This window comes from Narcine bancroftii, chromosome 2 (assembly GCF_036971445.1).
Source record: "Narcine bancroftii isolate sNarBan1 chromosome 2, sNarBan1.hap1, whole genome shotgun sequence".
Taxonomy (NCBI): domain Eukaryota; kingdom Metazoa; phylum Chordata; class Chondrichthyes; order Torpediniformes; family Narcinidae; genus Narcine; species Narcine bancroftii.
The window spans coordinates 47,983,862-48,008,224 of NC_091470.1; the positions used below are offsets into that span (position 1 = coordinate 47,983,862).

Below are 24,363 nucleotides of genomic sequence, written 5' to 3' on the forward strand. Positions count from 1 at the left end.
TTTTTTAAAACTATTTTACCCATATATAAATTTAAAATATTTTTGATGCAGAACTTTTTAGGAAGATGTTCTCAGCAATATAGATATTTAACTACTATAATCCATGGCAATCATTTGCCGTTATATTTTTGTGCCTTAAGAGCATTTAACAAATTAGCATGCCTTGTAGGCCCTCAAGACGAGGAAGATTTTTACAGAAGGAGCAAGCAAGAATAATGCCCTGCTTTGGCCAAACTTGCTAACTTAAGAGCCACATACGATAATGAAAAAAATTACCTACAGGTTTTTACTCTTCATGTCCATTCTGTTACAAAAAATTTATGTAAAAGTTAAGAACTACATGTACATAATAATATTTATTCATATAAGTAGTTTTTAAATTGCTAATTTGTTTCAATAATCAAAATGTACACATACTGTACATATTTGAGAAATAGTCAAATTTTAAGGTAAAATTTATAGGGTCGACTATTACACTCATACTACATTTAACTGTGTTAAGTACCTGCGTCGTTCTGTTAAGTACATTCCCCCCCTCCCCCACCGCTCCAACTTCTTCCATTAGGCTGAAGATAAACGTGCTTGAGAACAAGAACCTCCAGGTCCAAGGGCTACTTCTTTCTTGTTTTTAAATACATCTCTCATTGGCAAAATATGATTAAAACACTATAAAAGTCATTTAATAACTAGTTTTCTCCATTTCCTGCACTACATGTTTGTATTTTTCTCTATACCCAGTATTATTTGACTATTGTAACACTACTCCCTACTCATTTATTTTTTATTATAGCACAACCTGCAGTATGATTGGATTGTCTGGACAGCATACAAAACAAAGCTTTATACTGTTATTTGGTACATGCGACTCTCAAACAATTCAATAATGACATATATATTACAGAAATAATCAATTTTTTAGCAAGTCTATAGTAGTATTTGCTATTTGTGTTCCACTTCAGTCTCTTTCCACTTTACTTCACCTCCCCCTATCAATATAGGCATCTATATTTTCCTTAGCTTGTCTCCTCTTAAATCCATTTGTCTCAATCTCTTCAACTAATTACACTACAAAGTACTTTTTAAATACAAAATGCAAATACGCAAAGATAGTATATTTTAGTAATTTCATTTGATACCATTTCAGATCTCAGTTAATACAGTGGAACAGTAATGATCAATTTTTCCAAACTTTCATTTATTCAAATAAGGTGCCTCTAAACTTGTTTAGAAAAAGGCTGATCAAGTTAAAACTCACAATACTAACATTTTGTAACAGTTCTAATTATTTAAGTCATATTCATAAAACTATTTTAAAATCAGAATAATCTGTTGGACTCATTAAAAACAATGTTCATTGATGGTTCAGATATTCCAAACATTCTCATTTTCAACCCGAGTATAACTGTTGTAGTCAGTACAATATTTCACAAATTTTAGGCATAAAAAAACATCTACAAGGAAAATGTTTTCTCTGCTTCGTTAGCAATAATTTCTCCAATAGCTAAGGATGAGGTTGCTGCAGGTGAAGGTGCATTTCGAACATGAAGAACACAGCTCCCAATAGGTCCAGAGCCACCATCAAACACAAAGTCATCTACAAGGTTACCATCTCTGTCCAAAGCCTGTGCTCTTACTCCAGATGGGCCTCTGCAGAAACACAGCAAATCCTAGAGATTATGTACAATACATATAGAATAACTTCAAAATGGTTATGAAAAGTGACTTGCAAAGTTGTTTAATGTTTTAATCAGTTCACATATCTGATTATATCAAATAATGAGTCGTCTTCAACTTCAACTGAAAGCTGCCAAAATGCCTGAAATCATCATTAATATTTTTAATTTGAGTTGTCCTATATCATTAATTTTATACCATGTACATTAATTACTCTGTGAAATAAATTTACAAATCATTTGAAGATAATTTCATACAACTTAATCCAACAAAAAATGGTATCAAAATTGAACAGTATATTAACATATTGTGGCATTAATGTAGCAGATTTGAGAACAGTTATTTTATTCTTATTTTCTCTCTTTCCTTTTTAAATATTCTCTTGTTACCTGGACAACAGAAACATTTAAGTTGTACACTCCTGATACAATTCACTAGAATGATAGTTCCAAATACAGACCGCATAGTTTCCAACATGTGAATAGTTTGTTGAATTTCTTTCTTCTCCCCTCATTGATGGGCTACTCTTAATACCATTTGAAGAAGGCAAAGAACTTTCACAGCAATATTCCTTCAAATGCAGAATGTATGCTCTTCCATCTTATTTCTGCTTAAGCAAGGTTTCAATATATCAAAATAATTAGTGTAAAAAGAGTTTTGGTACAGTTCAATGCAAATGTGGAAAAACCATGTTTAAATTTAAAAAATTATACACATTTCTAGAGGAATCAATGTTAGAGGAAGTTTAAAATCTAGTTTTTGTTCTTGCGATTGTATCAAAATGTCAATAATTACTCTTTCTGACCATCTCTTAAAATGTTTTGGTGATGAATTAAGTTTGTCTATTCTATTGCTTCTTTCCTTTAGCTTTTTAATCAGAGCAAATTTATAGGAATAGGAACTTGATTTTGCAATATTTGCAGTTCCAGCTGTGGCTACTGGTACTTGGCCTTTGTTTACAGTAAGATTTGTCAAGCATCTCATCTCTTGCTGAGCCAACGACCTTCTAATCTTGCTTGCCTACCAAGGAATCTGGTTTCTCTTTGTATGCCAAGCCAGAATCTCCTAGCCTTTGTGTCAATGAGTGACACCTGGTGATAACAGTCCATGGTTTGTAATGAGTCTTCAATGTACTGGGGTTGCTAAATGTTGGTTATCTTATGGACAAGTGAAACTCTCCAGGGTATTGTGCACACTATTTTGAAATTTAATCCTTTACTTTAGGGTTCCCTTTCTATTAATTCATACATTCAAGGCAAAAATCACAAATTACAGAGACCACCAAATCTTGGTTCATTGGAAAACTGCAAGTGCATTGTTCATAAATTACATGTAGTGATTAAAATATACAGAGACAATCAAAGCTTTCTGCTTGTTTCACATAATCAGAACAAAAACGAATTCCTACAATCATTTGAGATACATTTCCTTTCAAAAACAATTACCACCCATTAACACAGGTGGATTATCCTAGCTCCACTACAGTTATGAGTGAAAGCAACACATTCAACAAAGACCATTGAATGGTGCTTCTTGTACCACCTAAAAGACCAAATAGTTTGTGCATGAAACTGGTCAAGAGAAAAAGCCCAATGAAGGAAATGTAAAATGGTTTTAAACTTTCTCTACTTCAGTAAGCAAAATACTGGAAAATGGAATCTAATATTGAGGAATGTGAGGTTAACCATTACGGTTGGAAAAACAGAATAATATTTAACTATCGGAAGACAGATTAGATTCAAAGATTGAAGTATCCTTGTTCAAAGTATTACGAACACCCCTTTTATTTAGTGTGTGTATCAGTTTATGGGCTAGTATCGACTGCAACCATTCAGAGCTATGAAGAGACTAGGTGGCACAACTAGTACAGACTATACCCAAATTCGATACTCTCGAGGAAGAGAAAAGACCATTTGTTGCTTTATCCAGGGACACAGGTGATGAGAGAGTCATGCGAGTGGAACACCAAAAGAAACAACATTCATTATTGACCACTAGCCATCTCGTGGAACAGTGACTGTGTGAAATGGACAATTTGGCTGATTGTTCCTGTCAGGGGAATTATTGAACCATACTGTGACCAAAGTCACTTTGACTGACTGTACTTGGGATTTGGAAGCAGGAGAATTGCTGCATCAGATCGTGATCAAAGTAACGGTCATTTTGACTGACCTGTACCTGGGTTTTGGAAGCATCGTGGAAGTCACACATTTAGTTTCCCCTATTCAAGGAAAAGTGTTGTGACATCTGTTCGTTCCAAAGGATATTCCTCTGCAAGAAACTCGACAAAGATTCTTGAGCTTTCAGCAGTCCAGTCACTAGTCGCTACCACTTCCTTCGTGATTACTTCTGAGCATCAGTTTAAAAGCCTGCATTTCGACACAGGATTTCTAAGACTGAACTTTGGAATGACTTTCCAGAATTGTGCCTAAGCTGCATGCGCGCACACATAGAATTGGGGTTGATTTAACTCATGCGTTATTAGTAGTTAGTAATAAATATATTGTTTTAAAAAAAAAACAATAAGACTGTCTATTGCCGCTGGTCTGCCACATAACAAAAGTTAGTTTTTCGATGCAAATTAAACATTGGCCTTTTTTTTGCATGGCAGATGGAATCCTTCCATCAAATGGAATATGATTCCTAGCTTCCTAATTACCCAAGAGATAATGAGCAAAGGTTGACAACTAATTCCTAATTTCAAGAGATTGAACAGAAATGACCTTGTATGATGTCTGGAATTTAGCAGAATGGGATGAGATCTCATTAAAGCACAAGATTGTGAGGCAATCCAATAGGCGGATACTAGATAGATGCTTCTCCAGGTGAAAGAGTCTTGAACACAATGACAGGATAAGGAATCCACCACTGAAAATTGAGGATTTTCTCCTGCCAGACAGTTATAAGTTTTGAAATTCTCTCATCCAGATGGCTATGTATGCTGTATCATTAAGTAGATTTATTGTCAGTGCTGATTAATATTTACACTTTGCAGGAATCAAATTCAATAGGAACTAGAAAAGGTCAAGTCTAGGCCAAAGGCCAGATAAGCCATGACTTTAATGAACAGTTGAGGGGTTCAAGAGATCACACGGATAACTGCTCCTGGTGCATGGGTCAGCAGTCTCCAGATCCCCTGGCTGCAGGGACAGTCATTCGAAGCACATCGATCACTAGCCATGACACTGCCTACAAACCAGGCGTCAGCATCAGGAGAGAACCAGAGCCACTACCATCATTCAAGAGGCTTGGAGAGGTCACCAAGGTCGGCAGGAAATCGTCAGCTAGGCACAGGCTGTGGCGAAGATCAAGACTTCTCCAGGTTGGGGGGCGTGGCAAGATGGCGTAGGGAACAGACGTGCCTTCCAGACCTCTCCTGACTCTGATTTATTGTTTTGTCTTTAAGTGCCCATTAAAGTTCTTTTAAAAGTTTATAAATAATAAGAGGTGTTGGATTAGTGCCTAATGGTTTATATGCAAAAGAGGTAAAAGAAAATGACAACAGACTGTTAAAAAACTACATTTTCCGAAATTGTCTGAGCCTACTTGTTTACAAGAAGCCAGGACTCAACGTAGAATGGATCCAGAGGAGGACATGCAGAGTTCGGCATTGAAGCTTCGTTTTAAGCCGGTGAGGCTCTCTGAAGGTCGCACTCAACAGCTTTCAGAACAAGGGGCTGGACGGGTGCCAGTGTTTCGCACGGTGGCCACTGCAGGTGTTGTTGCTGAGGCTTTGACAGTTGAATCAGCTGCGGCGTCACCAGCTGGAGAGTTAAAGAGTTGTCATTCGACTGCTACAGTGGTGGCGCTGCAAAATGCATCTTCAATTACAACGGTTTTTCCAGACATCGATTCAGTGAAGATGATTAAAGAGATTTGACTTAAAGATAACCCTGATCTTCAGTCTCCTGGCATTGCTGGGGGGACTTTGAGAGGGATTTTTATACGAAGTCAAACTGCTAGAAAAGATACTAAATTAAGGGAAGGGACAGAAGATCCCATGGTCTCTAAGGAACAGCAAGACCCCATTATGCCTGAATCTACTTCTGTTGAAATGTCTGTTAAGGATCTTGAAGATAAGATATATTCTGTATCGAGTCACTTAGCTAATTTTGTGAACCTGTTTATCTCCAAGATTAATGCGATGGCGGAAGTCATTAATGGAGCTTTTAAGCTTGAAACCATTGAAAGATTTGAAATGTGTGATCAAGGTTTAGTCGATGCACAGGATCAACTGCAAGATGAAAATAGAATAATTGAAACAATGCAGATCCAAAATAAAAATTTAGCAAAAAAGGTTGATTATTTGGAGAATCAATCTAGACGGAACAACGTGAAAATTGTTGGTTTGCCAGAAGGCACAGAAGGACCAGATCCAAGAAAATTTTTTACTGAATGGATTCCACGAGTGTTAGGACAGGATAAATTCCCTGAAGGTTTAATACTGGAACGTGCTTATAGAGTTTTAAGAAGAAATTCTTTTTCAGGACAGAATCCAAGATCTGTTTTGATCCGTTGTTTAAACTATTGTGACAGAGAGACAATTTTACGTACGGCTATTAGAAATGCCCAGCAAAATAGATCTCCTTTGATGGTTCAGAATAATCCTGTTTTCTTCTATCAAGATTTGAGTCAAGAAATTATTTTTCAACGACGCGAATTTAATTCTGTGAAAGAACGGTTGTGGAAAAAAAGACATAAGGGAACATTCAGGTATTCTGTGGTACTGAAGATTTTTTAGGATGGAAATTAGCCAAAGTTCTTTGACAATCCTAAAGAGGTTATGGACTTTGCTCAGTCTCTACCAATCATGCAGTTTCAGGAACGATGTAGTCCTTCAAGGTCTCCAAAGAGAGTAGAGATGTAAGGTGGGATCCAGTTTTTTTAAAAGAAATGGAAGCAATGGTGACCGAAGTGGTAATGTTGATTTAAAAAAATAAATCTTGTATCTTTTTTTTTGAGAAGAGTTTAAATAGTTTAAATAATGATGATAGTTTAATGAAATGGGAGTTGGGAGAGGGAACTGGGTGGGCACTAGTTTCCAGAAGTCATCAGCTATCTGTGAGTTATCTCACACCCAATATTTTGGGGGAGTTACCGCTTTGGGCGGTTTAAACAGGAGGAGGTAGTTGTGACCTCCGACCTGTTTTTTTTTCTTTTTAATTTTTGGGTTAAGAAGTGCAGGTTTTTTTTAAATTATTTTTTTTAAATAAATAATTTTTTTAAAAACTCTTTTTGTTTTCTGATTGTAATTGAGAGGGAATTAGGAGGTTTTTTTTCTCTTTTTTTGGGGTTTTTTTTTCTCTTTTTTTCTTTCTTTTTTAAGAGGATGATGTCACAGAAGATAATAAGTCAAAAATTGAGGATGTTGAATTAGATGAAGAGGAAGATGAGGGGAAAGGTGATAAGAAGAAAAAGAAGAAAACTAAGAACAAATGCATTGAGGGAGAAGAGTTTAATAAAATTAAGTTAATTTCGATAGAGAATTTTGAAGATGTTATAAATGAAGAATATGGAGAATTTTATAAGAGTTTGAACTTTTTTATTTTTTTATATAAGGGGAGGGGAAGGGAATAAAAAGTTTATCTGATTGTTTTTCTAAGGGATGTTTTTGTTCTCTCGATGAATTATAAAGGAAACTTGGTATTAATGGAAATTCTGTATTTATGTATTATTAATTATGATATTTTGTATAACAGATATGTGGTTGATATATGATTTTAATATTTGAACTTAGTTTTAAAGTGGATTTCATTTGTTAAATACATGTATTATGTTTGATTTAAATATATGTTTAAGGGTATTATTTTAGTATTGATATTTTTTTGTTGTTAGTAATTTTTTTGTTAAGTTTTATCCTTTTTTTTGTAAGTGGGGGTTCTTTCTATTTTATTTACAATATTGTTAATTAATTCTTCACTCTTTATTTTGGGGGGGAGGGTTGGACTAATTTTAAATTAGATGATTAATGTTGTGTTATAATTATTGGGGGGGTTAATTTGTGTATTTTAATGATGTAGTATTCTAATTTTTATTATCTTATATTTTATTATTTCTTTAAATGTAATTTTTATTTTATTCATGTCATAAAATTTTAAATAAAGTTAAAAAAAAAAGACTTCTCAGGTTACCAGATCTGGAAATTATTAGGGAGCACTGGCAAGCACCCTGAGGTGGAGGAGGGAGGCAGTTCCAGGGAAGTATCCACTGATTCTGTTGGGGGATAACCCTGAGAATGTCCACCTGCACATGAGAGCAGCGTGGGATCTCATAGCCAAAGAGGTAGCAAGCCGGAAAGCGCAGCTCAAGTCCTAGGGACCAGCAATTTGGATCAAGCAAAAAATTTCCTACAACCCCCTCAAAGTGAAGGCATTGGTGGCAGACATGCACTGAGATAGATACCTTTTAATCACCATCAAACCACATCGCCAGCCAGAAATAAACAGGGAGATTGGCATTGTCCCTAGAATAAAAAATTGGGGCGGGGGGTCACAATACTTTGTTTGGTGGGCAATGCATGCAAACACCCACCCTTTTGGCATTGACCCTGTTGTCAGCTTTAACCTCCCAACGGTGTACATTTTCTTTTCCAAAGAAAGTTTGACCCTCATTAATTTTATCTAGGCCTTATCATCTAATTTCTGAAAAGTAACAGAGCAAAAGTGGTCAGATAGAAACTCTTCAAGCTGATAAATTCAAATAAAACAAGAATTGTGAAAGTTGTAGGGCTTGGGGGAATATTGATAAAACCTCGCTCACTCACTTTCTATGACAATGTTCATCATTCCTGAATCAGACTGTCAGAACTTTACCACTAACACTGGGGATTTACAAAGAAAACAGTGAAGAGTTTAATTCAGAGGGCATGTTTGTGCATGTTCTTTTTAAAAAAGAATGGAGGGGGGAATGTCTCTTTACCTAGATATGCCACTGTTTACATGTGTAAATTGATTACAATTTTATTGCAATACAAATCAGTGGTAATTCTGCCTGGTGTGTAGGAAACAGAATGTGATGTCATGTATGTTCTCTGACAATCAATCTCAAATCTTAATGGTGTATTAACAACAACCTCTCACTCAATACCACCAAAACCAAGAAGATGATTGCAGACTTTAGGAAGGGGAAACCAGAGATGTATGATCTAATAATCGTTGGGGGAAATCAGAGGTGGAGAGAGTGAGCAAATTTAAATTCCTGGGAGTCACCATCTTAGAGGACCTTTCCTGGACACAACCCACTAATGTCATTGTGAAGAAAGCATGTCAGTGCCTCTACTTCCTTCAGGTTTGAGAAGGTCCAGTATGATATCAGAAACCTTGGCAAATTTCAACAGATGTGGAAAGTGTGCTGACTGGCTGCATCACGGCCTGGTGTGGGGTAATCAATATCTCTAAATGGAAAACCCAGCAAAAGGTAGTGGACACTGTCCAGTAAATCACAGGTGAAACTCTCTCCACAGCAGCAATCATCAAGGATCTGCACCACCGAGGATATTCTCTGTTCTCACTCCTGCCATCAGTAAAGAGGTGTACAGTATGTGCCAGCAGACATGTACCACCAGGTACAGGAACAGTTGCTGGAAAAACAATGCTGGAGAAACTCAGGCCAAACAGTGTCCTTTATATAGCAAAGGTAAAGGTACATAACTGACATTTCAGTTCATCAAGATATGGAAAAATGTCGGCAGGCACCCAAATAAAAAGGTAAAGGGGAGGGAGGAAGGCATGGGGGGAGGAGCATGGTCACAAAAGCAGGAGGTCATAGGTGGTGAAGGGAGGAAGGGCACAGCATCAAACAGAAGGAGGAGGTTCTATAAAACATTTAAAGAGTTATTAATTCCTCCTCTCCTGGAAGTAATGAACCAGATTGAAGAAACACAAAACATGCCAGATTCATGCAAAACACCAATAATTACACTAATACCAAAGACAGGGAAAGATCCACTAACACCAGCATCGTATAAACCAATATCTCTACTCAACTCAGATTATAAGATAATAGCTAAACTATTAGCAAACAGATTGGCCGACTGTGTACCAAAAATAGTAAAACTACATCAAACTGGATTTATTAAGAAAAGACGATCAACAGACAATATCTGTACATTCATTAACTTAATCCATGTAGTACAAGGAAACAAGACGCCAACAGTGGTGGTTGCCTTAGATGCAGAGAAAGCCTTTGACAGAGTAGAATGGAATTATTGATTCAAAGTACTACAGAGGTTCAACTACCAGAGAAATATATTAATTGGATTAAAGCATTATATAAGGGACCATTGGCGAAGGTGACAGTAAATGGATATATATCAAACCAATTTAAATTAAGCAGGTCAACTAGGCAGGGATGTCCACTATCTCCCTCACTGTTCGCATTAGCTATAGAACCTTGGAAGAACTGATAAGAACAGAAAATAAAATAAGAGGGATAAAAATAAAAGAGAAGGAATATAAAATCAGTCTATTTGCAGATGACATCATAGTATACTTAACAGAACCAGAATTATCAATAAAAGAATTACATAAGAAATTGAAGGAATATGGAGATGTATCGGGGTACAAGATAAACGCAAATAAAAGTGAAGCGATGCCAATGAACAATGCGGATTTCACAAAGTTTAAGAAAGAATCACCATTTAAATGGCAAACACAATCTGATACCTAGGTATTCAACTAGGCCATCAAGACAAATTAAATTATCAGCCATTAATGAAGAGATTACAAGATGACTTAGAACATTGGAAAGATTTACCACTAACACTGATAGGAAGGGTAAATTGCATTAAAATTAATATCTTCCCAAGGATACAATACCTATTTCAATCATTACCAATTCACCTAACAGAGAAATTCTTCAAGGAGCTAAAGAAAATAATAAGGAAATTCTTATGGAAAGGGGGGAAACCGAGGATAGCACTAGATAAATTAACAGAATGGTGCAAACAAGGGGGCTTACAGTTACCAAACTTTAAGAATTATTATAGAGCAGCACAATTAAGATACCTATCAGATTTTTATCAAACAAGGGAAAAACCAGATTGGACCAGATTAGAGCTAGATAAAATAGGGGAGAAGGTTCCTGAACATATACTATATAAGTGGGATGAAAAGCTGGTGCAACATAGGAATTCACCAGTACTGCACCATCTGCTCAACATTTGGAAGAAGATTCACATAGAAAGGAAAAAAACAAATGACCAACTACCAAAATTAATATTGACGCAAAATCAACTAATCCCTTTCACAATAGATAACCTTTCCTTTAGAGAATGGGAGAGAAAAGGGATCAAAAGAATAGAAAATTGTTTTTTGGGAAATAATTTATTATCTTTTGAACAAATGAAGTACAAATATGATATAACTCACGGTACAAAGTTTGCATACCACCAACTGAAAACCTACTTGAAGGACAAATTGGGAAGCAGGCCGAGGTTACTAGAAGGAAGCAGTTTTGAATATGTGATTACAGACAAAATGATAATTAAAAGATTTATAACAAACATATACATCAAACTGCAAGAGATAGAGAACGATGAAATAAGCTGTAAACCCAAACAAAAGTGGGAACAAGATCTAAACATAAAGATAAAGAATGAAACATGGGAAAAGCTATGCTCCAGAACTATGAGAAATACAATAAACATGAGGTTATGCATGATACAATATAATTGGTTACACCACGTCCCAAAAGTTAAATAAATGGGACCCAACAGTATCAGATAGATGTTTTTGCTGTAAGAAGGAAATGGGAACAACAGTACATGCAATTTGGGCATTTGAGAAAGTGGAAAAGTTTTGGGAAGATCTAAATCAGGTAAATAAAATCACAAAAAATAACATATCAAAAAATCCAGAGATCTTTCTTCTAAGTAATATAAGAAGTAAAGAACTTGGCCTTGATTTGGATGAAGCACAAAAAAGATTTATTATGATAGCCTTAGCTGTCGCAAAAAAAATGTATAATGTCAACCTGGAAATCAGAAGATAGCCTGAGAATACAGCAATGGTACATAGAAATGAATAAATGTATTCCATTGCAAAAAATAACATACAATTTAAGAAATAACATCACAGTATTCAAACAAATTTGGGAACCGTACATGGAACACAACAGAGAGGTCCTACCGCGAACCTCACCACCTAAAATGATAGAATGAGAAGAAGACGAAATGAACTGACCCAGTGTATAAAAGTAGATGACACAATTTTCTTGTTTATTTTCATTGTGTGATGACATTGTTTAATGGGTTTAATGGATTGAATATGTTGAACGTTTAGTGGGTGGGAAGGAGGGAGGGAAGGGAGGGGGGAAAAAGGGGAGAAAATGACACTGTGTATATTCAAGAAGGAAATGTTTATGTGTATTTTGGTCAATATGGTTCATAGTGTGAAAAATTAAAAAAAATAACAAAAAACAGAGGGAGGAGGGATGGCTAGGTGAATAGAGATGGAAAGGAGCTTGCAGCAAACAAGAATTTCAATGCATTTTTACATTGTACCTATGTGTATGACAATAAACTCTCATCTAATTCACTATTTGAGAGAATCCAAATCTGGTTGCAGTATTCTAGATGTCTAATCAAAATTTAATGCAGAGAAAGCATAGAATTTCTTTCTCCTGGCAATATAGCTCAACATCCAATTTCCCTTTGCAACATTTAGCAGTGCTGGTACATGATGTTCAATGACTTATCCATGTATCGTTCCCTAGTCGGACTCTTGAACCTTGATCACTATTTGGATGATGACCTCTTCTGACATCTATTCTGCTGGTTAAATATGTATGTATATTCCAATGTTTTTAACTGATTTTTAGTTAGGTCTGAAATATTAGGCATCATGCAAGATTTAAACATCTCTGCACCTTATCTAATCAGAACAGGTCTGAGAATGGCATAAAAAAACTAAATTTACATTTGAAGTAAAAGAGCAACACTTTTCATATTTAATTATCACAACCAACTTAAAACTTCAAAACGTACCAGGGTTTGTAAGCCAATTGGGTGCAACTGGGCGGTGGGGGCTTGTCACCATACTGAATGTCTAAATTTTAAAAAATTAAATATTTAAATATGTTCATTAGTATGCCCAATTTATGGTCTTTTTTCATATCAGAATGCTGTGGAGATGGTAATTAATTGAAGCAGCAACAGTTTATTGGTACATTGCTCATTCTTCTCCAACATTTTCCGTTTTCCTGGAGAACACTCTTAATTTAGGTCAACATTTTATAACATATTAAGTGATCTTTGTAATATAATGGAGCAAAAATATATTGATGGAGGAAACAACATATAAAAGAAGCAGGGGGGAATAAAAGTTGAAAACATCTGAGATTTAATGTGCTTCATACAATTTTGCTCCTCACCTTTTGACATCATTAACAGTCAGCTGTGGAATGTACCGCTGAAGCTGTTTCACTTGGGCACTGATGTTGATTCCTCTATACATTTCCTTTATACCAAATGCTACATGTTTCAATGCAAGTTTTTGAACCCCACTAGTAAAGAAAGAGTGAAGAGTGAGTTTTTATGCTTCTGGCAATCTCATAAATCATCTAGAACTATAGACGAGAACTCACCGTAAAGCTTGACCATAATATGACCAATCTTACTGCTTTAAAATTAAAATTTTCATTCAAAACATCTCTATCACTGCACAGATAAAATAAAATTAACATGACTTTGAAGTTTTGTTCCATTGTTAAAAACAATCCAACTCATTTTAAGCAAATCATATAGTATGTATAATCATGTTGAGGAACTTTGGGGGACATCCGATGCGCTCTAGTATTTGCCAAAGCCCTTTCCTGCTCACGGTGTCGAAGGCTTTGGTGAGGTCAACAAAGGTGATGTAGAGTCCTTTGTTTTGTTCTCTGCACTTTTCTTGGAGCTGTCTGAGGGCAAAGACCATGTCAGTAGTTCCTCTGTTTGCGCGAAAGCCACACTGTGATTCTGGGAGAATATTCTCGGCGACACTAGGTATTATTCTATTTAGTAGAATCCTAGCAAAGATTTTGCCTGCAATGGAGAGCAGCGTGATTCCCCTGTAGTTTGAGCAGTCTGATTTCTCGCCTTTGTTTTTGTACAGGGTGATGATGGTGGCATCACGAAGATCCTGAGGCAGTTTTCCTTGGTCCCAACAAAGCTTGAAAAACTCATGCAGTTTGGCATGCAGAGTTTTGCCGCCAGCCTTCCAGAACTCTGGGGGGATTCCATCCATACCTGCTGCTTTGCCACTTTTCAGTTGTTCGATTGCCTTATATGTCTCATCCAGGGTGAGGACCTCATCCAGCTCTAGCCTTAGGGGCTGTTGAGGGAGCTGGAGCAGGGCGGAATCTTGGACTGAGCGGTTGGCACTGAAAAGAGATTGGAAGTGTTCTGACCATCGGTTGAGGATGGAGTCTTGTCGCTGAGGAGGACTTTGCCGTCTGAGCTGCGCAGCGGGCTTTGGACTTGGGGTGAGGGGCCGTACACAGCCTTTAGAGCCTCGTAGAAACCCCTGAAGTCGCCAATGTCCGCGCTGAGCTGGGTTCGTTTGGCGAGGCTAGTCCACCACTCATTTTGGATTTCCCGGAGTTTGCGCTGAAGATGGCTGCATGCGCGACGGAAGGCTTGTTTCTTCGGGTCAGATACAGCAATGAGCTCTCTGAACCCTTCTCCATTAACAATGGCGTGAAGCAAGGCTGTGTTCTCGCACCAACCCTCTTTTCAATCTTCTTCAGCATGATGCTGAACCAAGCCATGAAAGACCTCAACAATGAAGACGCTGTTTACATCCGGTACCGCACGGATGGCAGTCTCTTCAATCTGAGGCGCCTGCACGCTCACACCAAGACACAAGAGAAACTTGTCTGTGAACTACTCTTTGCAGACGATGCCGCTTTAGTTGCCCATTCAGAGCCAGCTCTTCAGCGCTTGACGTCCTGCTTTGCGGAAACTGCCAAAATGTTTGGCCTGGAAGTCAGCCTGAAGAAAACTGAGGTCCTCCATCAGCCAGCTCCCCACCATGACTACCAGCCCCCCCACATCTCCATCGGGCACACAAAACTCAAAACGGTCAACCAGTTTACCTATCTCGGCTGCACCATTTCATCAGATGCAAGGATCGACAATGAGATAGACAACAGACTCGCCAAGGCAAATAGCGCCTTTGGAAGACTACACAAAAGAGTCTGGAAAAACAACCAACTGAAAAACCTCACAAAGATAAGCGTATACAGAGCCATTGTCATACCCACACTCCTGTTCGGCTCCGAATCATGGGTCCTCTACCGGCATCACCTACGGCTCCTGGAACGCTTCCACCAGCGTTGTCTCCGCTCCATCCTCAACATCCATTGGAGCGCTTTCATCCCTAACGTCGAAGTACTCGAGATGGCAGAGGTCGACAGCATCGAGTCCACGCTGCTGAAGATCCAGCTGCGCTGGGTGGGTCACGTCTCCAGAATGGAGGACCATCGCCTTCCCAAGATCGTGTTATATGGCGAGCTCTCCACTGGCCACCGTGACAGAGGTGCACCAAAGAAGAGGTACAAGGACTGCCTAAAGAAATCTCTTGGTGCCTGCCACATTGACCACCGCCAGTGGGCTGATATCGCCTCAAACCGTGCATCTTGGCGCCTCACATTTTGGCGGGCAGCAACCTCCTTTGAAGAAGACCGCAGAGCCCACCTCACTGACAAAAGGCAAAGGAGGAAAAACCCAACACCCAACCCCAACCAACCAATTTTCCCCTGCAGCCGCTGCAACCGTGTCTGCCTGTCCCGCATCGGACTTGTCAGCCACAAACGAGACTGCAGCTGACGTGCACTTTTACCCCCTCCATAAATCTTCGTCCGCGAAGCCAAGCCAAAGAGAAGATAGTATGTATATAGATGGATGAAATTATTTGCAAAAATCCATGCAAAAAGATAACAATTATTTAAAAAGTGCTTATGTCAATTAATGAAAATTAATGCTACACCTTGTTCTTTTTTCCATATTTACACTTTATCACTACTGAGCTGATACAATAAGCAGTATGAGCAAGAGATTTCCAGCGCAATGCTATTATAGCGCCAGCGACCCAAGTTTGAATCCATCTCCGTCTGTAAGGAGTTTGTACATTCTTCTCCTGTCTTCGTGGGTTTTCTCCCACCCTCCAAAACATAGAGGGGTTGAGTTTAATTTGGGTATTTGAGTGGAGCAGGGTCATGGGCCGAAAGGGCCTGTTACCATGTTGTATGTCTAAACAAATAAATATTGTCCGCTTTAGTTGATAAAAATGTTTTGATATTATACATTTCATATTTTTAATCCTCCATTCAATATAATGCAGGTATATATGCCTGCGATGGTGTGCGTACCTATAACTTACTGCATCTGCAAAATCATGCATGTCAAAATCACAAATATTGTAACCTTCACGCTTAAAAGCCAAAACAGCATTGGGTCCCAGCCAGATACTCCCATTCATTCTGGGTGTAAAGTGCACACCGAGAAAAGGAAATTTTGGGTTTGGAACCTAGAAAATAAGAGACAATTTAGATAATTCTAGTAGATATACACAAGGAAATCCATGTAAGACTTTCCATTTTGATTATTTAGTTTAATACTCACAAATTAAAAGGACCAATTTCTGACAAAAAGCAGTTATTAAATGTTGTGAAGTTTAGCAGCTTACGGACTTCTTTATTACAAAGAATGATAGCACATCCCCCCTTCCTTGTTACAATAGTTTCTTTTCTCTATAAGCTTTTATTTGAAAATAAAATCTTTCATCATTTATGTCAACAACAATCAATATGAAAAACGCAAAATTAACTCAGATGCCAGATTTAACTGCACCAGTGAATTAAACATTTCAACAGCAGATATTTACATTAACAATTTTAAGAACATGAGTATTTACAATTTAAATACAGTGCAACACCAATTATCCAAACTCAGATCTCCAAAATCCTCATTTATCTGAAATTAAAATAAAATTCAGACAAATGAGGATATCAGAAATCCTCACTTATCCAAATTTTTTCAGAGCCAACAGACCTCAGGTTGAAATTTTTTTTTTCACCTGACATGAAATTTGAACCATGATTGTCCTCGTTTCCGGTAACTCCCACCCTCTCTCTTTCCATTTCTCCTTTACCTTCCCCTATTGACTTTTCTCTCCAACTCTCCCTCTCAAACTGTGTGCTGCTGTCTCCCAGCCACAAGCACTCAGAAGAATCCCTTGTCCTGGTGTCATCAAGGAGAAACGGTAGCAGCGGGGACATTGGGCTCCTAGCAGCAGCGGGGAAGTGTCGGTGAATAGCGATGGCCAGCATTTTTTTGGGTGAGAATTAAACATTATTTTAATGCTTAAAAAGCCTTCTCTTTGTTGTTTAAACAGTTACAAATGATTTGCTGTTGCTATTGGGCTGTTTTTAAGAAGGGACCAGTTATCCAGAAAAAAACGTTTATCCGACATAAGCCCAGTCCGGACCATTTTGGATAATTAGAGTTGTATATAAATTCAATCTATACATTTCATAAGGTATGCAGTAATAGGAATTGTCCATAATATGGCTTGAAGAGAAGCACTACAAAAATAACAATAAATATTGTACTAAACTGGACAGAGTATATTTTGAAGGTAAAAAACTCAGAAATGGAGCCGAGTATGTGTGTTACATCTGGTTGAGCGTTTGCATCTTTTTGCACTGTGGACCAGAGAATGCTGTTTTGTCGGTTTTCACATGTGCAATCGGATGATAAATAAGCTTGAATTTGAGTGAGAAACTGCAATTAAGCCAAGACAGAAACTTTGGCAATTTTAGAAGGGAACACATATTTGTCTTAATAAAATAAAATTTTACAAACCTCCTCCCCACTTCACCTCAAATGTATTTCAACCATTTGAACCCAATTTCTATGTTTGTTATTCTATTAGAAAGCAAGAGATTGTAAAAATAACCAATCTTTTATAGTTCAACGGAATTTAAACAATTTGAGTCTATTGCAAATACTTACAGGATAGATGTTCCCTTTTACTAAATAGTGCTTTTCTGGTTTCAGTACCAGGTAATCTCCTCGAAAAGGCACTACACGCGGTTCATAACTACAACCAGATTTCTGTGACAGCCTGTCTGAATAGAGACCGCCACATGTCACAACATATTTGCACTGCACTGCAGTTTTCTGTTTAAAAAAACATGAGAAATATATCAAACCAATAATGTGGTGTGCTCATCTTCCCCATATTATTTTTGAGTTAACTGAATTGTAACAGAAATAATGTGTTCTTATTTATTATGAAACATAACTGATTGGATTCATACCAGCTCCCAGCAAAGTTATAACATCATTTGCATTGTTCTTCTCTTTAATTTCTCTCTCTCTCTCTCTCTCTCTCTCTCTCTCTCAAAGAGGAGTTCATTAACTCCTCTTTGATTCTATAGATTGTTACCTACCCTTTGGATTAACTTACAATAACCATTTAGAGGCCATGATTGCACCTGAGGTTAGGTTAAACCCCGGCCTCTGGAACCATGGGCAGTGGAGACAAAAGTTATATTACTGTGCTGTCAATGGCATTGCAGCCATTAGTTCTGCTGTTCATTTAACTGAGATGTTTAGAAGCATGTGAGGCAGAGTACGAATATCACAGCTTTGAACCTAACCTGCGCTCAGCTCATTCCTCTCCTTGATTATCCAGTGTTAAATGTGTGCAATCTGTCAAAATCTGCAAAAAGTAGAATTGCGATTGGCTTACTTAATTTAATTACTAATATTGACTCTCAGTCATTCAGATCTCAAATTAAAATTGCCTATTTGAGTAGAACAAAGTCCATAAAAAGTGTGGTCATATGTGGGGAAGAAAAATTATGATTTTAGCTCAAAACACACATTTTCAAAGCTGAATATACAGACATATATTACAAACCCACAAACTCCCACAACTACCTGGTCTACACTTCCTCACACTCTGTCCCTGCAAGGATTCTATCCCATTCTCTCAATTTCTCCATCTCTGCTGCATCTGCTCCTTAGATGAGGTCTTCCAGTCTAGATCTTCCAAAATGTTTGTCTTCTTCCACAAACATGGCGTCTCCTCCACCACCATCAACTCAGCCCTCACCTGCATCATCCCTATTTCCCACTCATCTGTCCTGGCCCCATCTGCTCTCAGTCATAACAAACATAGAACCCCCCTCAACCTCACCTACCACCCCATCATCCTCCACATCCAACACATTATTCTCTGGAATTTCAGGCACTTACAACAGGATCCCACCACCAGACACATCTTCCCCATCCTCCCCCCTCTGTCTTCCGTAGGGATTGCTGCCTCCATGGCTCCCTCATGCACTCATCCCTCCCCACCTATCGCACCTTCCCCCCCACACCTTTCCCTGTGCTGCAGGAGGTACCACATGCATCCACACCTCCACCCTCACCTCAGTCCGGTGCCTCAAACAGGCCTTTCAAGTGAAGCACACTTCACTTGTATATCTGCAGGACTGATTTACTTCATCCGGTCATCCCTTTGTGGCCTTCTCTACATTGGAGAGACTGGGCACAAATTGGGAGATTATTTTGCTGAGCAACTTCGCTCCAACCACAATAGTAACGGAGACCTGGCAGTACCAGCCATTTCAGTCTATGTCATACTCCCACACTCACATGTCTGTCCATGGCTTTATCCACTGTCCCACCAAGACCACCTATAAATTGGAGGAACAACTTATTTTCTGACTGGATACTCTCCAGCCAGATGGCATTAACATCGACTTTTCTGGTTTCTGCTAACTTGCTCACCTCTTACCCCTCCCCCTTTCCAGTTCTCCTCTTTCCCTTCCCCGGCCATCCCTCCTCCCCTTGATTTCTGCTGTCCCCTCCCTTCCTTCTCCACCCATCATCTCCTGCCTTGCAACCACCCCTACCCCCCTATTCTTTTGTTCGGATGCCTACCGACATTTTCCCATACCTCGATGAAGGGCTCAAGCCTGAAATGTCAGTTATGTATTTTTATGTTTGCTACATAAAGGACACTGGTTGACCTACTGAGTCTCTCCAGCTTTGTGTTAGCTTATCTAAGAAACCAAACAGGCAGAAAGACAGATATACACATCCTGTAAATATGATGTGTGTATTTGTCTGTCCATTGCTCTTATAAGCAGTCCTGAAGTAATTCAGCCATTCAGTTTCATAGTGTTTCCCAAAATATATTGTTCCTCTTGAGTGAACCGACACAGTGAACATAAACAAATGATCAAACTGAAGCTAATGCAATACAAATGCATGACCAATTTATCTCAGTGTTTCATGTCCAACATTTGGAACAACATTATATGGAGTTTCCAATCCCACATCCATTCCCTTACTAAGATTATTTATTTTCACATCTATAACATCACTATGATGTTATTCCTATCCTCATTATTGCTGAAACTTTCAATTATACCTTTGCCCTCCCCAGTCCATTGATGTCCTCTGTGGCAGTTTATGGTTCTAACCTGTGCCAAACCAGATTCACCCAGCATTCCTTTGTCCCCATGCACAATTGCTTTCATCCATCTCCCCTTTAATGACTTTCAATGACTGCATCTTCCAATGCAATGTTTATATCCTCCCATCAAAATTCTCGCCTGGCATTGAATCACACTCAATTTGCAAATCCTGAGAAGCCTTTAACTGAAAATTGTAATTCTTCAGAATTTGCTAAGCGCTTCTCTTCCCATATTTCACCAGGTCACCAGTCACTGTCTATGGGAATTTTATTCACAAATATGATTCCACTTTCTGAAATTATTTTACAAAATTTATCTACCTGGTTTACCGCTCCCTCTGTCATCCAATGATTCCTCAAAGCCCATTTTCTTAATTCTACCTTGACTGTGCAAAAACTTGCAACACTTTGCTTGAATAAAGCTCTCTGTGTACCACATATCATAATATCTGGTAACAGACATTTGCCCAAATATTTATGATTAAGTTCACATTTGCCCATATATTAATGATATTGACACAAATGTTTCCAGTAACATCATGGAGCATTCTAAAACTAAGAACATCAAGAATTAATAGATACAAAGATGCTTAATTTCTGCTTTGCTTCATCACCAACCACACCCGTATGAACATTTTCACTTACCTGACTTGGTTCTTTGCTTTGTATGGTGATATGTAAACTTGCACTACATTTTCAGCAGATTCCATATTTATCTTCTATTTTCAACTAACTGCAATTATCTTACAATTTTTCACCAGATGTTACCATGATTAGAGGGCTCAAGTTATAGGGAGAAGTTAGATAGGCTGGGACTTTATTCGCCAGAGCATAGGAGGCTGAGGGGGTGACCTAATAGAGGTTTATAAAATCATGAGGGACCTGGAAAAAGTGTATGCTCATCGTCTTTCTACCCCTGAGTGGATTATTCTATAACTAGAAATTTTAGGTGCAAGATGAGAGGGGAGAGGGCAGCCTGTTTCAGGAATATCCTGCCAAAGAAAGCTATAAAATGGGTGCAATTACAACATTCAAAAGGCATTTGGGATACATTTATAGTTAGGAAAGGCTTAGATTTAGAAGGATATGGTTAGAAAGGGCTTAGAAGGATATGGACCAAATTCAGGGAAATGGAACTATCCCAAATGCCAACCTGGTTAGCATGAACAAGTTGAACCAAATGACTTGTTCCTCACTGTGTGATTAGGACTAAAAAACATAGCAAAACACACAGAAATGCTGGAGGAACTCGGGTCTTGTAGTGTCCATAGGATATAAATATATATAATCAATGTTTCAGGCCTGAAACCTTCTTCAAAGGTACGTCATACTAGAAGAAAGAGGTGTTATTTAATCATAAGCTGCATTTTAGCAGAACTCAAAAGTCCAAAACGGAGCCCAATCTAGCTTTCTTTGATGCACATTCATTTTAAAGTGACCAATGAAAAACAAGCTTTTAAAAATACAACTTAAACTAGGAAAAATATTGCAAGTATTCATTCTATACCCTGCACAATATCAGAAGTTTAAAAATCTTTACCTTCTGACTCTTGATTGTTATTGGATACTTTAAACCTAAAAAAAAATTAATAACATTGAACTTCACATGTATGGTTCCCAAAATGATAACAATTATGCTCAAATAATGAGTCTAGCAAGTGCAAATAGCAATGCAAGTTTAACCGTTAATTAAGTTAAATGAGCTAAAATTATATTTTATAATTAATAAATATTAAGTGCAAAATATTGCTTCTGAAGAATACAGTTTCTTAAATTCATTTTCCTTGTTGGATACTTGTAATTCAGGATCAGAAATGGCACAATACTAACATACACCCATTTTGCTCTACAGTACCCGAACAAAGACTTGAACCTATTTCTCTGCAATAGTCTGACTTCACATAATTTCCACAGTAGAAATCATTTGGACTGCAAATGCATCATTTGGATAGTAAAAGTTTGTGCATAGCTTTATGCATTTAGTTTGCTGTAACTCAGGATTAGGATTGTAAATAAGTGTAAGCAAGAACATAGAACAATGCAGCACAGTACAGGTCCTTCAGCCCATGATGTTGTGCTGACCTCTGTACACGTACTACATAATCAATCTAACCCACACATGTCGAACTCTGGCCCGCGGGCCAAATTTGGCCCGCGATATAATTATATTTGGCCCGCAAAATCATATCAAAAATGTATTAGAGGTGGCCCGGTGGCCGCCGCGCCAGTATAGCGCATGCACAGTAACTGCTGTGTCCCAGGGTGAGAGAGAGAGAGAAAAATCCTGGTCCTTGAAAAGTAGTGGTGGGTGGTTTTATAAACACGCTGTCGTGTCCCCCCACCCACCCCCCCACCACAGCGCGGCCTGGCCGGTGTCAGGGGAAGCCAAGGCCGCTTCCCAGCGCCCAAAACCCCAGTAGCACAGCGTTTCTTGGAGCTGCAGATGGAGTCGGGACGCCGGAGGGAAGATTGGGGCTCCCCGCCGGGCGATGGGGGCGCCGGCCGCCAGCCGCCCTGCGCCTTCCCATCAGACCAGCGGCGGGTGCCCGGAGTACATGTGGAGAGCAAGGCTGGTCGGGCAGGTAGGGTGGAACCCCCCGCCAATCTCGGGAGTGGCGTGGGCTGGATCGGGATTAGCCGCGCTCACCTGCTCCTCCACCGCTGACCGGGATCCCAGCGCAGTCCTGAGCACGGAGACTGCCCTGGAAAGGTCCTGGGACACCGGCACGGAAAGAAAAGGGGGTCCGGGAGAAACTCAGCAGGTCAAGGGGGGTCCGGGAGAAACTCAGCAGGTCAAGGGGGGTCCGGGAGAAACTCAGCAGGTCAAGGGGGGTCCGGGAGAAACTCAGCAGTCAAAGGGGGATCCGGGAGAAACTCAGCAGGTCAAAGGGGGATCCGGGAGAAACTCAGCAGGTCAAAGGGGGGTCCGAGAGAAACTCAGCAGGTCAAGGGGGAGGGGTCCGGGAGAAACTCAGAAGGTCAAGGGGAAGGGGTCCGGGAGAAACTCAGCAGGTCAAGGGGGGTCTGGGAGAAACTCAGCAGGTCAAGGGAGGTCCGGGAGAAACTCAGCAGGTCAAAGGAGGTCCGGGAGAAACTCAACAGGTCAAGGGGGGTTCGGCAGAAACTCAGGGGGGGCCTGACCTCGCCAGGACCGTTGCCCACTCCCCCTCCCTGCCACAGGCCGACCCGCGACTCACGGTGACGGGGCCGCTGATCCGCCGAGATGCCGCCCTGCAGTGAGAGCCGATGCCCCCGCACTGTCGTTGTCCAACCCGATCGCCCGCAAACCCCGCCCTCCCGCACACAGGCCTGAGTAAGTATTATGAACTTTAATCTCAGGATAAAACGATCTTCCAATAGTTTCATGTCACAGTGATCAATATATTCCTGGTTAAAAATGGTCCTGCACCTGGATACAAGCTCATTAGGCATAAAACTTGAAAAGTGTATAAATCAAAGGATATCTGTACCAATGGAAAAAGGGCATGGCAAATAACCCTGCTAGAGTTCATGCCCACAATCAGTCACCCATTTGATTGTTTCAGGAATCATGTTATTCTCCCACATTCTCAATAGCCCTCAGATTTTACTATTCGACAGCACACTAGCAACATTTGACAAATCCTCTATAGAGAAATATTATTTATTGAATATTTTATTTCTCATTTGTTAATGCTTCTGGAAAAAGTTTATCCAAAACTATTATTAAACATTTATTTTAATAAGAAAAAGTTTAACATTACATATGTTGAAAGAAGAGAAAACATGCAGATGTTGTTGAAAATTTTCAATAAATATTTAGTTCGGCCCTCGACTTAGTCCAAGTTTTTAATTTTGGCCCTCCGTGAATTTGAGTTTGACACCCCTGATCTAACCCTTCCCTCCCTCGCAGCTATATGCCTATTGAAGAGTCTTTTAAATGACCCTATTGTATCAGCTTCTATTACCAACTGTGGCAGTGTGTTCCAGGCACCCACCATTCCGTGTTAAAACCTACCTCTGATATCTCCCTTAAACTTTCCTCCATTCATTTTAAATGGATGTCCTCTGGAATTGGTCATTTCTGCCTTGGGAAAAGGTTGCTGGCTATCCACTCTAAATATGTCTCTCATAATCTTATACACCTTTATTAAGTTACTTCTCATCCTCTGTCACTCTAAAGAGAAAAGCTCTAGCTCATTCAACCTTTCCTCACAAGACACAATCTCTCACCCTG

The 24,363-nt window shown here is 39.1% G+C and overlaps 1 protein-coding gene across 8 annotated transcripts in view; it reads right to left on the reverse strand.

Annotated features, from left to right (window-relative positions):
• Positions 1 to 24,363, reverse strand: part of l2hgdh (L-2-hydroxyglutarate dehydrogenase) — a 64,038-nt gene that overhangs the window by 6,954 nt on the left and 32,721 nt on the right. For 5 of the 8 annotated variants that reach the window (XM_069916599.1, XM_069916602.1, XM_069916606.1 and 2 more), the window contains 5 exons: positions 21,688 to 21,722; positions 17,669 to 17,836; positions 16,024 to 16,181; positions 13,045 to 13,176; positions 1,335 to 1,647 (listed from right to left, as the gene is read on the reverse strand). In XM_069916599.1, coding sequence (XP_069772700.1) covers positions 1,452 to 1,647; positions 13,045 to 13,176; positions 16,024 to 16,181; positions 17,669 to 17,836; positions 21,688 to 21,722 — 689 coding nt within the window. In that variant the 3' untranslated portion in view covers positions 1,335 to 1,451. Of the gene's footprint in view, positions 1 to 1,334; positions 1,668 to 12,658; positions 12,720 to 13,044; positions 13,177 to 16,023; positions 16,182 to 17,668; positions 17,837 to 21,687; positions 21,723 to 24,363 lie in introns of those variants that run through there. The other 3 variants (XM_069916603.1, XM_069916601.1, XM_069916600.1) reach the window with 3 other exon arrangements.